Source organism: Gopherus flavomarginatus, chromosome 8 (assembly GCF_025201925.1).
Source record: "Gopherus flavomarginatus isolate rGopFla2 chromosome 8, rGopFla2.mat.asm, whole genome shotgun sequence".
NCBI classification, from domain to species: domain Eukaryota; kingdom Metazoa; phylum Chordata; order Testudines; family Testudinidae; genus Gopherus; species Gopherus flavomarginatus.
Genome location: NC_066624.1, coordinates 4282357 through 4298022, shown reverse-complemented (window position 1 = coordinate 4298022; position 15666 = coordinate 4282357). Strand labels below are relative to the sequence as shown.

The 15666-nt window shown below is 41.8% G+C and overlaps 1 protein-coding gene across 2 annotated transcripts in view; it reads left to right on the top strand.

Annotated features, from left to right (window-relative positions):
- The window catches only part of GPC4 (glypican 4), a 110724-nt gene extending 98502 nt beyond the window's left edge, over positions 1-12222 (top strand). For both annotated transcript variants that reach the window (XM_050964412.1, XM_050964413.1), the window contains exons 5-9: positions 3906-4036; positions 4675-4821; positions 5356-5492; positions 8945-9120; positions 9504-12222. In XM_050964412.1, coding sequence (XP_050820369.1) covers positions 3906-4036; positions 4675-4821; positions 5356-5492; positions 8945-9120; positions 9504-9712 — 800 coding nt within the window. In that variant the 3' untranslated portion in view covers positions 9713-12222. The remainder of the gene's footprint in view (positions 1-3905; positions 4037-4674; positions 4822-5355; positions 5493-8944; positions 9121-9503) is intronic.
- Positions 12223-15666: the final 3444 nt, after the last annotated feature.

Here is a 15666-nt window from a genome sequence, read left to right as displayed (position 1 = left end):
AGAGGAGATGAAGTGACTTAAGTCTAGCATTTATGTAAGTCTGTGCAGGATGGGGCCTGAGATTTGTAAACTCTTCAAGGCAGAGAATTTTTCTCTCTTATGACTGTAAAGCACCATGCAAAAGTTGTAACATGTTCAATAATGTTTTAATTGTCATCTCCGCTGCTAATTAACTATAAATCATGTCGCCAGTTTTGAAATGTGTTCTTGACACAGTTATACAGGGTATGCTTTGTTTCAAATGAGCTATTGGAAAACCCCCCTATGAATGAACAATGTTAATCTCCAGCGCCTTTTCATGATTTTTTCACAGGGGTTTAATCTACTCTAAGATTGTAGAATTCAGTCTCCATATACATCTCTCTCTTATTTTGTGTGAAAGGAATTTGTTCCTTTTTTAAATGATTGCTGTTAATGAATGGTCAAGGTTTCCCTGCCCTTAAATCAAATCTTGGGGTTAAGTCTGAAAACTGCCTTTTTGTTCTCTGAGTTAGACCCTGAAGCTGAAGATGTGAGTTTCTGATTATTGGTGGCACAATGCACAAGAATTGCTTTCCTTAGTGAGATCGAGTTGCTTTGTTGCTGAGGATCGTCTCAATGCCAGACGCGAGGACAAATGTATGCAGGAGGAAAATGCTCTTCAAGGGACGGAACTATATATTTTTCAAACCCACTTCTGTCTTCCCAAAGTTCTTTGTTGTCCTCAGTGCGTTTGTAACAAATGAATAGAGCTGGAGTAAATTTTGCATTATGCCAAACTTTTTGTGAGACAGATCAGGCGCTCTGAACCACCTTGCAGTCATTTGTACAAATATCAATTATTTTGAACCTGAAACTTCGGGGGAAAACTTTTTCAGGAGGCATGTTGCAATAAGACCATAAATTATGCTTAGGTGCAGCTTGCTCCCCATCACATCGTGTAGCAGTGCTAACATTAGCTTGAATCATAGCCAACCTTATTAATGTCAACCGTTGCTGCCAGAGGGACTTTACTGTTAAGTTATGATTGCTGGTGGGTACACCAGCCAGTTCCTGGCAGGAGGTTGGAGCCAGTCGGATATCCCCCAAATAAAAACTGTGGCCTAGATGCACTTTTTTCTTTTTTTTTTTAATGAAAGTTTATTTTCATTTAGTGCTTCTTGTCAGCAGCCATCACTGCTGCTGAAGAGCTACAGTTGAATATATTCTCCAAGGCCAATTATTACTTTCCTTATCTTTTATAGCCAGCTTTGGCAGCTCTGCTGGAGACCAAATGCATTTTCTATATCAGCAGTCAAAGCAGAGACTGCATTCCTTAGCTGTGATACATGTAACGCCATGGCACCATGAGTAACAAAGACCCCAATTCGCTCTACATTCCCATGCTCTTGTGTATGGCCAGCCCAGCTCAAAGTTTACAAAGACGCCAAACAGCCAGAAGAATTAGGGTTTATGTTTCCATTCAGTCTTTCACAAACACCTTATTGATCTGGGGCCTTTCCTGGCCATTTGGCGTATTAAGTAGTTACAAAATGGAAGATTTTTCTTGTTAAAAACTATACATTTTGTGTGTTTTTTATCTGTCTATTCATAATATTTTTATTTGAAATGAGCGGCTTCCTCCAAACTATGATGGGATGTTCTTTATGTGCGTGAAAACCCCCAAAAGCTTTGACAATGATGAACATATTTAAGTTGTGCTCCACTTGTTTACAAAAGTCTCTATTTGCTAGCACATCAAAAGCATTTTTCTCTCCTCTGGCACAATGGTATATTCATGCTAGCAGTCATTACTCAGAGATTTGAAGCATCACTTATTGGAGGCCACCACAATACAGTCTAAGACTCTTTATTTCATTTGTTACTACTATATATATGCGTTTAGTGGAGACCTGTTTGTAGTCCCTGACGGTTAAATTCCAGCCACACCGTTGCAGCAGTTCTGTCATTAATGCTGCTGCTGTTTGTGCTAGTGTGGTTCCTATGGATTGTAGCTTTCATCAGATTTTGGTTCTTAAATGTTGGCATCTTGGCTTAATTGAGAGAAAGCATATACTCAATGATGCCGTGATTCTCAAGGTTGGTGTTAATTGTGGTCTAAATTAATTATGCGCTCAAGTATTATAGTCTTTTTTCGATAATTTTTGATATGTGATTGCTAATGTCTGATCAGCCAGCCCACAGAAAATACTTTTAAATACTGATTTGCATTTTTAATAAGTGGGTTTATCTGATCAGTATGCTGCTGCTGCATACAGTACACTGGTGTTTTTAAATGTACAGGTAGCTTAATTGTAGTTTGCATTTTTATTGGTATATTTTAATTTAGTTGAAAATTAATTGAGCGTCAGGGCAAAGCCAAAAATAAATCTGTTAAATGGAGTCTTTTTATAAACATGTATAAATCCACAGGAATATTCCACTTCTGACGGGGGACTGAGTATCACGCAAAATACTTGAATTCAGCAGATTTGAGGTCTTTGAATGAGAAACGCCCATTTCCTCTTCCTGAAGCTGAGCAGGCACATCATCAGAATTAAGAGGGAACCCATTCACAGATTTTTACGGTCCGAAGGGACCATTATGATTATCATGTAGTCTGACCTCCTGCATGACCCAGGCCTTAGGATTATGAGAATTAAAAACCAAAAACAAATGAAAAATTACAAGTTTGTTGCTGTATCCTGACAAAATGAGGAGAGAGTTAACTATAATTTGGCTAGGATATAACTGTTTGGTAACATCTTCAAATATTTGAATGGAGTAAACACTAAGAAGGGAGATTAGTAATTAAGAATAGTATAATAGGGCATACCCGTTACAGGGGGAAGTAAAGAGAACATTCAAACTTAACATTACAAAAGTTTCTTGCTAATAATATTCCCAAAGGAAGTGGTGGAAGCCCCATAGCTTGGCGCAGTTAGTGCTACATTTGACTAGAATCATTCCCTGCTGTACATTTACTAGAGTGGGAGGAAAACTGGGTTGATGGTTGCCACAGATCTCTTCCATCTCCTCACTCGTAAGTGAAATGTCAAAGTTAATTTTTAGTCTAGAGCCTTTAGTGATGGTCTCATGGAGTTTTACTGTTCACCTTGTGCTGACTGCATAATGCTATTGAGTGTAACCTTTTGATTTTTTTTCAGATATGAAAAGTTCTCTTTAATATAAAAAAAATACAAACTTTAGTGCTGTAGATTTTAATCACCATCTCCTTTGCTTTCTTCATTCATAGTAAATATAACGAAGCTGATATTTTTCTTTGTCTTAACTGTGGAGATATTTTAAAAAGATACAATGGAGGCCTGTTTAAAATAGAAGTACTTGTAATATCCTCTCTATAAGTGGAGATTAGTGCTAATGGCTATTTGCAGATTGAATTCAAGGAAATTGTGATGTTTATTCTCCCTCATTAAACATAGTTTTTGCCGTATACAGGTTTATTGTAACTGGTCCAACAAGCTTCTATCTCAGTCCCTTTTCTAGCTGGAATAACTAAAACCCAGAAGTAGAACATCTTTAAAAAAAAGATGCCTACCATGCAGCGGTAGAATTTCAATGGCTAAATTTTGCACTTATGTGGCGTGGTCTGTTGTCCTTGCCTAGGCCTTCCGCTTTGTCAGACAAGGTGGGTCTCTAATCCTTGACAGCAATTGACAAACTGAATCAAGTGATACCTGTTATAAAAGATCTTGTGACAGAGCAAAACATTCATTTGAAGTTTCAAAATGCAACTAGCAGTTGGTTTATTAAGAGTGTTAAACTAAAGATACCTGAGAAAGGTGTATGAGATTTTCCTTCACTTTGGAGTAGGATTTAAGTGGGCTGCTTAAAGCAGAGTAAACCTAGTCTGCTCTGTGCAGTTGTGCCATATTTGAAGTCCCTCCAAGATGTTAAGGCACTTAACATCTCTTTTTCTGTATTAGATTCTATGTTGATGGTGGCTGAGAGGCTAGAGGGTCCTTTTAACATTGAGTCAGTCATGGACCCAATCGATGTGAAAATTTCGGATGCAATCATGAACATGCAGGAGAACAGCGTGCAAGTGTCTCAAAAGGTATATCATCAGCACTAAAAAACAAAACTTTCTTTTTAGCTTTTTTCTTTTTAATTCTTCCACTATTTATATTTATCTACTCCTATTAAAATAACTGTCTCAGGCAAGTCTACACTGCAGAATTAAGTTGACCTGAGTTACGTCGGCGCACAGCTACTGCAGTCATTAAATCGCTTTTGCATCTCCACGCTATGCTCCATGTGTTGGCGGGTGCGTGGCCTCCCCAGGAGCGCTAGTACCGAATTAACTGTCAGCATGGGGCATTGTGGGACAGCTTCTGAAAGGCAGCAACAGTCGATGTAAGCAACACAGTGTCTACACTGGCACTGCCTCAACCTAACTACGTCGACCTAAGATCCACGCCTCTCCTGGAGGTGGAGTTATTACGTCAGGGTAGTGGCTGAGTTACATCGGGGGAGCTACATTTTGGTGTAGATGTTTACAGAGTTAGGTCAATGTAAGCTGCCTTACATCAACCTAACTGTAGTGTAGACCAGGCCTTAGCTGCAATTCATGTGTATTTTAGTGCTGTTTTATCATCTCTGTCTGGGTAAGGACTATTTGGATAGGAACACTGAGGGGTGTTAAATGTCTGGTGTGAAATCCGTCCTCTAAAGCGACTTAATCAAATCACCTAGGTTTTCCAAGGATGCGGACAGCCTAAAACGCTGACGCAGGGCCGGGCCTCTCGCTCAGTCTCTGAAAGTGGCTTCAGTGCTCGCTTTAGACCCTACAACCCAGAGGAGCGGCCAACTACAGCTGCTGGCACGAGTTTGGATAGACTGGTGAGTGCCTATTGACCTGTCTCACTGATACAGAACAAGGCTGTTCATAATAAACATATTGTGCTTTGTCACCCTCGCAGCTAGATTTGGCAAGCTTAAAAGGCAGATTGTGTAGGTGAGCGGCGCAAGTAAATTGAGGGTAGGGGCGTGCGTGCATATACCCCAGTCTGAATCTTTGCCAGTCCATAACCTGATAGTCTTTTTAAAAGTAGTTGAGGCAACTTGCAACTTTCTTTAAAGGGTGTAATCTACTTACCACGCTAGACATGAGCTAGCTCAGCACTTGTATTTCAGGTACGTGCCTCTCTTAGTGGTTTCACATATGAATAATGCAGTGTTTGAAAATCTGTTTTTAATTTTGCATTTAACAACTCCCCAGAGGTCATTGATTCTGATGAAACACCATTGATTTGCACCAACTCGGGATCTGGCCTAAACCTGTCTCTTGTGATACAAATCCATTTTCAGCTTTACTTTTGAGAAATAAATTTGGTTCATGTTGATATTCTATACTGTGTTCCCTTTTTAATATAGGTTACTGATGTGAAGGAAAAACTGAAGCAAGCCAAAAAGTTTTGGTCATCTCTCCCTGGCAACATCTGTAATGATGAGAAGATGGCTGCCGGGCGTGTCATTGAGGATGAGTGTTGGAACGGAAGTGGCAAGAGCAGGTCTGGATAAGCTTAACTGAGCTAACTTCCTTTGTGTCTGACATTGTAATTCAGACCTTCAGAGCCTGTCTGTTTGTGGGTTGGCTATTTATCTAGCTCAGGGTCTTATGTGGTGCGTGTTGCCAGAATATTGGAGCGCCTCTCGCTCTTGAATGTATTTATCTTCACAACCTCCTTTGAGGTACGACGGTGCCATTTTATAGCTGGCAACTGAGGCAAAGTCTCTCTGAGGGAAATGTTTTCAAAATTTCCTTAGTAACTTAGTTTCACTGAAAGTCAATAAGATTTAAGCACCCTAGTTGCTTTAAAAAACTTTTTTGTACCTAAATGACTTGACCAGGGTCATGCAAAGTCTGTGGCAGAGATGGCAATTGAACCCAGGTGTCTCAAGTCTTGGGGTGATGCCCTACTCACAGGACCGCCCTGATTCGCATCTGGCTGACCTCTAGATTCCTGCTGGTCATCCAGGTTCGGGGGTGTTGGGTCTGTTCCAGGGATCATGGAACACTTCTAGCAGGTAGGCCAAGGTGGGATTGCTGCTGAGAATCAAACCTGCCAGAAAGCCGCGATGATGCCCGCCTGTTTTTCTTAAGTGACATGTCTCCTCTAGGGTTGGGAACCTTCATGAGGGTTATTGTAGGAACAGAAATCAGAGAGCAGGAAAGAGAGACAAGTGAATCTGGATGGCGCTAGCAGTGTTTTAGGTCTGACCTTACACTCCTGAGGTTAGCAGAAGAACCAGCTGAAATTTTTCACACACTTTTTTTTTTTAAAATGACCTCTCTTTTTGAAAAGAGAAATTTTTGGGAAATTATCAGTGTGGTAGAAATGTTTTCTCTTTTCCCTCAGAACTTTCCCCAATTTTGTAATTGACTTTTTTGAAATCCTGTATCAAAGCATTTTGTTTATGAAACCCCAAGCAAAAGAAGAACTTTTTTTAAAAACAGAGGAAAAAGTTGCTGAAAGTTTTGTGGAAAAAGGACCAATTTTGAACCCTGTGAAATGAAAACAGCTTGGAAATGTTTCTGGAATGGTTATCGGGGTTTGTTTTGGCTTTTCCTCAACCAATGGGAGTTTTGCGATTTACTTCTATGAAAGCAGGAACAGGCCCTTTATGCATAATTTAAATTTCGTGGACCTCTAAAACTCTGCTTCTCTGCGTTTTGGGTTGTCTTCTCAATAAACAGTGTCAGTATCTGCCTCTGCTGGTAGCTTATCCCAGGCATTTGATGCTATCGATCCTCTACTCACCAGGGAAACCTTCTAACTCAGGGGTAGGCAAACTACAGCCCAGGGGCTGCATCTGGCCCTCCAGACATTTTAATTCGGCCCTTGAGCTCCTGATGGGAAGTGGAGTCCGGGGCTTGTCATGCTCCAGATGGGGAGTGGGGTCCAGGGTTTGCCTCGCTCTGCGTGGCTCCCAGAAACAGTGGCATGTTCCCTCCTCTGGCTCCTATGTATAGGGGCAGCCAAGGGGCTCTGCTCAGTGCCCCCGCAGCTCCCATTGGCTGGGAACCACGGCCAATGGGAGCTGAAGGGGTGGTGCCTGTGGACAGGGCAACGCGTAGAGCCACCTGGCCACACCTCTGCATAAGAGCCGGAGGAAGGACATGCTGCTGCTTCTGGGAGCTGCTTGAGGTAAGCGCCACTCAGGGCCTGCATCCATGACCCCTTCCCTTCCTGCACCCCAGCCCTCATCCCCCTCCAAAACCCTTGGTCCCAGCCTGGAGCATCCTTCTGCACCCTCAACCCCTCATCCCCAGCCCCACCCTAGAGTTCGAACCTGAGCCAGAGTTCTCCCCTTCCTCCCCCCCACTATGCCCCTGCCCCAGCCCAGAGCCACCTCCTGCACCCTGAACTCCTCATTTCTAGCCCCACTCCAGAGCCCGCACCCCCTCCCACACTCCAATCCTCAATTTCGTGAGCAGAGGCCCACCTTACAATTTCCATACCCAGATGTGGCCCTAGGGCCAAAAAGTTTGCCCACCCCTGTTCTGACTTGTCACTGGTGAGTAGGCCAGTATAGCATCTGAAAGAGATGGCGTTTTTGCTGCATCAGCTGAGGAGGAGGGGGCATGTTGGGGGAGCACTGCTCGCCCCAGCTAGGGAGAGTAGAGGATCCCCCCCGCCCCCGTTTGCACCCCCTGTATTCTGTAACCTTAGTGTGTGGATGTTTCAAATCCTGTGTCACTACCCTCCTATACGACACTGCTCTGAAAGGATGGAACGATCCATAAACTCTCTCACTTAAATCTCCCTCCAAATTTTTTCAGAACATCTAACCACAACAATGATAGTAAACACTGAACATCAAGGCCCAAATTCAGGACAGTGCTTAAGCATACACTTAAAATCCATTCCGATTTAGAACAGCACTTAAGTACAGCTCTTAATTTTAGGCATGTGGTTAAGTCGAATTGACTGGCCTCCCATGTTCACAGTCTATAGGCAATGGAACATTTACTTCAGTGGCAGTCAAGCAAGTGCCTAAATAAAGATGCTTTCCTGAATCAGGATCTAACTTGTGATACTTACAGACATGAATGAACAATCATCAACCAAATTAGGTTTAAAAAGTTACTTTTCTCAAATTCTTCACTTTTGTTTTGATTTAAAGTAACGAGTCTCTCTTAGCATTGGCTCTAGACTCCTAAATAAGCTATACAGTCGTCCTTCTCTTCAGATGAGGATTCTCATGCAAATGATAAATTCTAATTTTATTGATGCTAATTCTGCACTTTTAAAAACAAAAGATCTAGAGTGCATCTCCGCTGTACATCGTCATGCTCCCAACCAGCATGTTCCCTCTAGCCACTTGTTAGACTGATTCTGGCCACCCCAGTGCTTGGGAAAGACCAATATAAATTCTTCTCCAATCTCGCCCTTTAAAATGAATAAGTAATATTGTTTCACGACATCTGATCTTATAAATCTGATTACATGCGTCATCTTTCTGCTAGAGTTGAGTAAGTTGGATGTTCGGTCCTTCAGTCACTACATCTCTGTCGATCTCCCCTATAAATCACTAATACTTTGTTTATTGAGGAAACTGAAGTCTTTGCTTTCATATCCTGAGAAATAACACTCATGCAGGCAAATTCTGATCTCAGTTATGCTGGTGCAAATGCAGAGTAACAGTTTGCCTTTGATCCAGACTGACACTGAGCTCAAACTACACTTAGCTGATGTGTCATATAGCCATGAAGATGATAATGGAGAGACTCTTCATTGCCCAAAATGATGGAAAATCCTTTTCTGTCCTCACAAGCCATTTTACTGCAGGGGGGCCTGGTCTTTTTCTCTTTTTATACAGGAAGGAAAATCCTGTTTCTCCAAAATCCTGAGTGAACGCAGGCCTATATTCAAAGGGTGTAAGAAGAGAACGCTCTGAACATCTTAAAACACTTTATAACACAATGTGCATCTTTATAATGGAAAGTTTTCCTTTTTAGGTATGTCTTTGCAGTGACCGGAAATGGGTTAGCCAATCAGGTGAATAATCCTGAGGTAGAAGTTGACATTACAAAACCGGATATGGTGATTCGTCAGCAAATCATGGCCCTTCGGGTGATGACCAATAAAATGAAGAATGCTTACAATGGAAATGATGTTGACTTCCTTGATATAAGTACGTGTGGGTTTTAACCGAGTTGTTTCCGCAGAGGGAGCGAATTACATTTCAGATGCGCTACTGAGAATATAAGTGTATGGGGACGGGGAATGAAGCCCGTGTAATACTATTTCAATCTGAACTTCCCTAATACTTAGAATCCATCCCTCTCCGGGACAGCACTTAAGCACAGGCTTAACTTTTGGAGTGTTTGTTTCAGTGGCTGGAGTCCCATGCTTATATTCTGTAGGCACTAGAGCATTTCAGAGTTGAAGCAAGTGCCTAAAATTAAACACATGGGGGAAGGAGTCACTGGACTTGGTTTTTCTGCTCTTTGGGGCTGGAGTTCTGGTTCAGGGCCTTGGAGAGGAATACAAGCAAAATCTGTTTGTTTCTTGTAGGTGATGAAAGCAGCGGGGAAGGAAGTGGAAGTGGCTGTGAATTTCAGCAATGTTCTCCCGAGTTTGAGTTCAATGTAACCGAAGTTACTGGGAAAACTAACAAGATTGATAAAAACACAAACACTTCTGCTGCTGCCAGTATTGGTCTGTCACAAGCAGCCTTGTTCTTCAGCATCTTATTCTTGGCCATGCAAAGACAATGGAGATAACTGTGCAACTTAGGGGGGAAAAGACTTTATCATCAGAATTAAAAGGCACCTGTTTTCACTTTTATACCATCTAGTGACTTTGCTTTTTAAGTTAATGGACAACAGTGTACAGTTTTTACTATGTGGCCACTGGGTTTAAAGTATTGATTTTTTTTTTCCACTTGCTGTTCTGGAAATAACGCTGACGTGGACTGTTAGTTTGTCCTGTTCACGAGAATCCATGTTAACGGTGGCTAACAAAGTGTATATACAGACCTGTAGTTAGCTATGCATTTGTGTTATCACTTGCCTTTTAAAAAATTTTTATTTTACCACATTTCTTACAAGAAAAACAGGGTCCTATCTCGGCATGTAACAAGTATGTGTTTCTGAAATATGAAATATCTGTACAAAAGCAAGTTTTATTTATCATGTTATGTTACGGGGGAAAATTAATAACCCATCAAGCAAAAGATACGTTTCATGTAATTAACTTCCCATTTATTCATGTTATGTTAGTTGCCTTATCTGGAGAGAAGTGGAGGTAATTTGTCTTTATTCAATAGAACAGAATGTGAAGGCATAATTGGTCTATAAACCATATGCCCTATTTGCATAAAGCATTAATACCAGGAGCAGGTTATACTTCCTTTACAGGGTGTTTGGTTAAATTGGAAGGGACTACAGGGAGTTCCAGTTTCATATAAGCTAAGAAGAGCTGTCAGTTGTTCCCCACGGCCCTGGCGATTAGCTGTAAACCACGTGCACACAGTCTTCAGTAGGTAGTGTTCAGTTGGATGCAACTCATGTTGTTGCTGATGCCAATGCCAACATGTGTTCTGTCTGCAAATGTGTTTAGTTGGACGTTGAGAGTGTTTAGGAATCTTTTTTTATATAAGGTGCGTTTGTGTGAGAGTTAGTTTCCCTCTGATCAGAAGGTCAAGGGTTAAGACTGGCAAAGTAGCGTGGCAGTAGCACATTGCATCTGACAGGCCTGAGTTTAGGAATGGAATTGGATGGGTGGGCCTGACAGATTCCACCTGAGAGTCCCATACAGTCACTTCAGAGGATTGGCAGAGATCACACAATTCTGCTGGCCAAGGCACCAAGTGACCATAGTGTTGGCTGTGCAGGAAGTCCCGCCTTTCCACGTTCCCAGCTGGAACGGTTTTGTGGTAAGTGACAACTCATAAATAAAAGAAATATATATTTTTAAAAGGAATGATATCACTTTAAAAGTTACTAAAAGTCTGCAGAAAGACTAAAAATTATTCTGCAAATCTCTTCCTGCTTTTGGACAGCCATTAGAATCTGGCTGGATGCTTCTAGCCATGAGAATAATCTACAGAGAGGGGGTTTTGTTATATTCCAGCCTTGTGTTGCAAGGATAATTTTCTATTTTTATATTGAAACATTAACTACTTGTTAGCTCAGGGTCAGCATTTTATTCAACTTTATTTTCACACCAAAATTTCTGCAATACTATAAAGATCGAATATTCTTAGCTGATATGAACAATCCTGGAGGCTTAATTTTACTAGAAGTAGCCAGTTATTTATTAAAACATGATGTTAGTAGAATATGCACATTCTGGCTATATTTTTTCTTTAGAAAACAAATCACGGAAGCATAAAATTGAAAAGGTTATAAATTTATGTGTGGGAAAAAATGGATTGTAAATAGCTAAGTTGCCTTGTGAGGAATTGGAAAATGTGCTGATACTTAGAAACTACCTCAGTTCTGAGGAATTTCCTTTCTAACTTTGAGTGCTATTACATGTACTTGGTAGAAATGAATCTGGTCTCCAATATGTAGCTAAAAGAGTTATCCCTGTAGACCTTGTTACATTGTTTTTAATTTAGAGCACTGAACGAAGGCCAGCTGTTTTCTTTCAGCTAAGTTCCCGAACAAAGAGAATTTCTGAATTAAATATTGCTGATGGTTTCCATGACTTCTACTGATTTGTTTGGTTTCATGGCATATTTTCTGTTGCCCTTTAATTATTTAAATGGTCGTATCCATTTGAATTTTAATTATGAAATAAACAAACCTGAGATACACTACCATTGTAAATCTATCACAGTAAGGTCTGACTGGATAACCCTTCTGGCTTATACCCAGCTGGCAGATCAGAAAATTAAACTAAGAAAAAAATTAAATTCTTTCAGAGAATGAGATGGAACAAAAGCCTTTGTATTCAGAACAGCTGACTTTTCCAAGATCTCAGTTTTTGGCATACAAGTGTTCATATGTAAGAAAGTTACTTGTAAATTCTCCTGCTTTTGAACAGTTTGCCCACTATGTACCTAACAAAGAAAAAATGTTTCTGAATTGATATTTATCATTTTACAACTAATTGCTTACTAATTATTATTCATTAGTTTTGTAAAAACGAACAATGCAAAGAACTGACATGAGTTTTAAACTTGTCTAGTGACTGATTTTGTTAACAAACCTCCACTATATAAAATGACAAATTGTCATCTGGAGCCACAGAAACCAGAGTAAACGTAACTGTAGAATGATAGAAAGTTGTGTTTCTGCTTTGATTTTGTGTTGCGTGTGGAATCGGTTTACAGCCCTAGGTACAAATTCGGAAGGCCTCTTAATGTGTAGATATACAAATTGAGAGACCGCTAGCAACCGAAGACACTTGTTTTCCATTTGTCCCAATTATTTTTATGTAAACATTAGGGCCTTTAAAACATAACTTGAGTTTTTGAGAATAAATTCTCACCTCCACAATAATCAACTTCAAATTTTAACCATTGGAACAACTTATCTAGATCTATGGTAGAGTCTCAATCACTCGAAGTGTTTGGCTCAAGATTCTATAGTTTTCTAAAAGGTCTGCTTTAGCTCAAACAGAAATTATGGGCTTGATGCCAAAATTGGCGGGTGAGGTTCTATGACGTGTTATGTGGGAGGTTAGACTCGATGATCGTAATAGTCCCTTCTGGCCTTAAGATGTTTGAGAAATGGAAAAGTGATACTGTGAGATGGCATCCTTTTGAATGAAACATGCATTCGGAATCCTCTTTGTTTCTCTCGGCTTTTTAAGGCAGCTCCCATCTTTACATTTATTAAAGTAATATGGAAAAAGACAAAATCACTGGCTAATTTGAGAACAATCAGTTTGTCATTTTGTATTGTGATGACCAGTCTGTCATTTAGTGACAAACAGCAAAAGCTGCTAATAGAGTCCTCTCTATTCTTTGATAAAGTGACCGCAAGGTTTGTTGCAATTTACACCTCTTCTGGTGCTCCAGAATCAAAGCTCTCTTTTAAAAACTGAAAATTCTAGCTTTCGTGGTTGCAAAGAGAGCCTGAAAATTGTAAACATGAGTGCAAACTAGTACAGCGTGTGCCCTTCCGAGTTTGCAGATGATCTGGAACAATACCTCTGAGAGGTGTGAACTGCCCCTAGTTGTCTTGATAGGTTGTTAACTCTGAAACCTGAAGATGCCATATTTAATGTCAGCATTTTCTGAAATGATTGTTTTAGCAGGAACATGGGAATTGCCATACCGGATAAGACCAGTGATTAATTGACTGAGAGACCCTGACAGTGACCACTACCAGATGTTTTCAGAACAAGGTGCAAAAATACCCTTGCAATCAGTTGGATATTTATAACATGTCCCAAGCTGCCTCACGTCTCCACTACCCAGCTACCAAAGCTGTCTGCTTTCTGCTTGACCACTTCTACGGTCATGTGCTGTCTATTAAATAAATAAATATCTCTGGCGGATGGAAAATTCAGTGTGCTGGCAATGTAAATAAACGAAATGTTGTCCAAATGAACAACACGGACTATTGTCCTGGTTGTATTATTCATATTCAGAGTTCAGGAAAATCCTGAATTTTTAAATCTAAAGGAAATAGTCATGGAGTTCTGCTCTGCGTCAGTGGCACATTGCTGTTATCGAAAGATCTAGCAGCTGTAATTTGTGTCCAGGTGCCGCAGAGAGCACTGCCCTGTAAGGGAATGTGAAAAGCAGGCTGTTTCATTACCAATGTGAATTTGTCATCTTTAGCTTTTATTAGGCTGTCTACACTATGTGGCTTTTAGCGACACGGCTGTGCCACTAAAGGGAGCTGTATGTCGTCAGGAGAGAGCTCTCCTGCCGACAAAAACTTCCACCCCCCATGAGTGGTGTTTGCGTTATTGGCAGGACAGTGCTTTGTCGGCAGGTTCACACCAGCGCTCATCGTTGGCAAAACTTTTGGGGGGTGCGGTGTTTTTTTAACACCCCTGAAAGACAACAATTTTGTCATTCAGTTGCCAGTGTAGACAAAGCCTTATGCTGTCCTCCTGGAGTGAGGTGCAGTCTGTATGGGAGGTAAAGAGGTCATGAGTTAAAGTTGACTGCAGTGGCATACCCTGAGGTTGGTAGTTGCAGCCCTGAGGCCTAATAAATAGAGCCCTACCAAATCCGTGGCCATGAAAAGCACATTGTGGGCCATGAAATTTGGTTTCCCCATGAAGTCTGGTCTTTTGTGTACTTTTACCTGGCTGGAGACCAGCAGCTGCTGGTTGGGCGCCCAGCTCTGAAGGCAGCACTGCAGCCAGCAGCAGCACGGAAGTAAAGGTGGCAATACCATACCATGACACCCTTATTTTGGCACTACTGCTGGAAATGGCTCCCAGCCAGCAGCCCCACAGCTTCCTGCAGCTGGGGGAGGTTTCTGGAGGTGGGTCTGACCCAGCGCTGGGAGCGGCCCCTGCAGGGGAAGAGCAAGTCCCATCTCACACCAGCCTGGCCAGGAGCCCAACATACCGTAGGAGCCTTCAGCCAGGGTGACCCCGGCCCTGCCCCTCCCCAACTCCAGGCCCAGCGCTAAAGGGGCCTTGGGCTGGCTGTGGGGGGGGGAATGACCACAGAAATCTCCCCCCGCAACCACGGCACCCTGGACAGTCATCCACGTCGCCCACCCCCAAGGATAACCCAGCCCCCACCCACCCTCCATACTATGCTACCCTCACTCCTGTGTTGTTGCTGGTGGCGTTGCTACCTTCAGAGCTGGGTGCCTGGTCAGCAGCAGCCGCCCAGCTCTGAGGGCAGCACTGTTGGCAGCAGCAGTGCAGAAGTGAGGGTGGCAATAGTGCAAGGCCCCTACGATAGCCTTGTGACCTCCCCCCCCAACCCGTTTGAGTCGAGACCCCACATGGCTACACCACCCGGAAATCTCAGATTTAAGTATCTGAAACCGTGAAATTTATGAATTTTAAAATCTTGTGACCATGAAATTGACCAAAATCGACCATGAATTTGGTAGGGCCCTACTAATAAAACTACTGCATTTTCCATTATTTTAAGGCTACCTGTTTGCCACTTAAATGCCACTTTCTATGTGCTTTTTTGTCACATACTTACAGAGCAAACTGCTTGGGCACCTGCCTTTGGAAATTAATGTTATATCGAATCTGAGCATTCACATAGCCACCTCCAGAGGTGAGGAAAATTCACTCGTATCCATTTACAATTTGTTCTGTGGTGTTTTATCTTATATATGGCAGGATCACATTAAGCTGTCCTAGCGGATAGTCGAAGCATTGCAGAGCGTGCCCAAAGTCTCACTTTTGGGGTGAAGTAACAGATGTTCTGACTGCTTGTCCGTCTGCATGTAATTGTATAGGGTGCTGTACTGTGCTCATTTCATGGTCTGACCAAGGTACACAGCAGACAAAAGGACTTACCGCTGGTGATCTTCTCTTCCTGGGTGCCTCTGAGGGATGTCCAAAAATTTCCTAGGAGGAAAGCTATGTCAAAAAGGTGAGTCTTGCAATATGTGCTAATGTTGGTGAGATCCCTGCACCTTTTCAGAGGGCAGTTTTAAAGTCCTGGGTCAGTCACCAAGAATTCTATTTGTGCAGGTTCTTATACCACCTTCATTCTATACAGATTCTTATACCCTAATCAGCACTCTAGTATTGAAGTGCTTGAGATATGGTTTGCTTTCCCAAGGATACA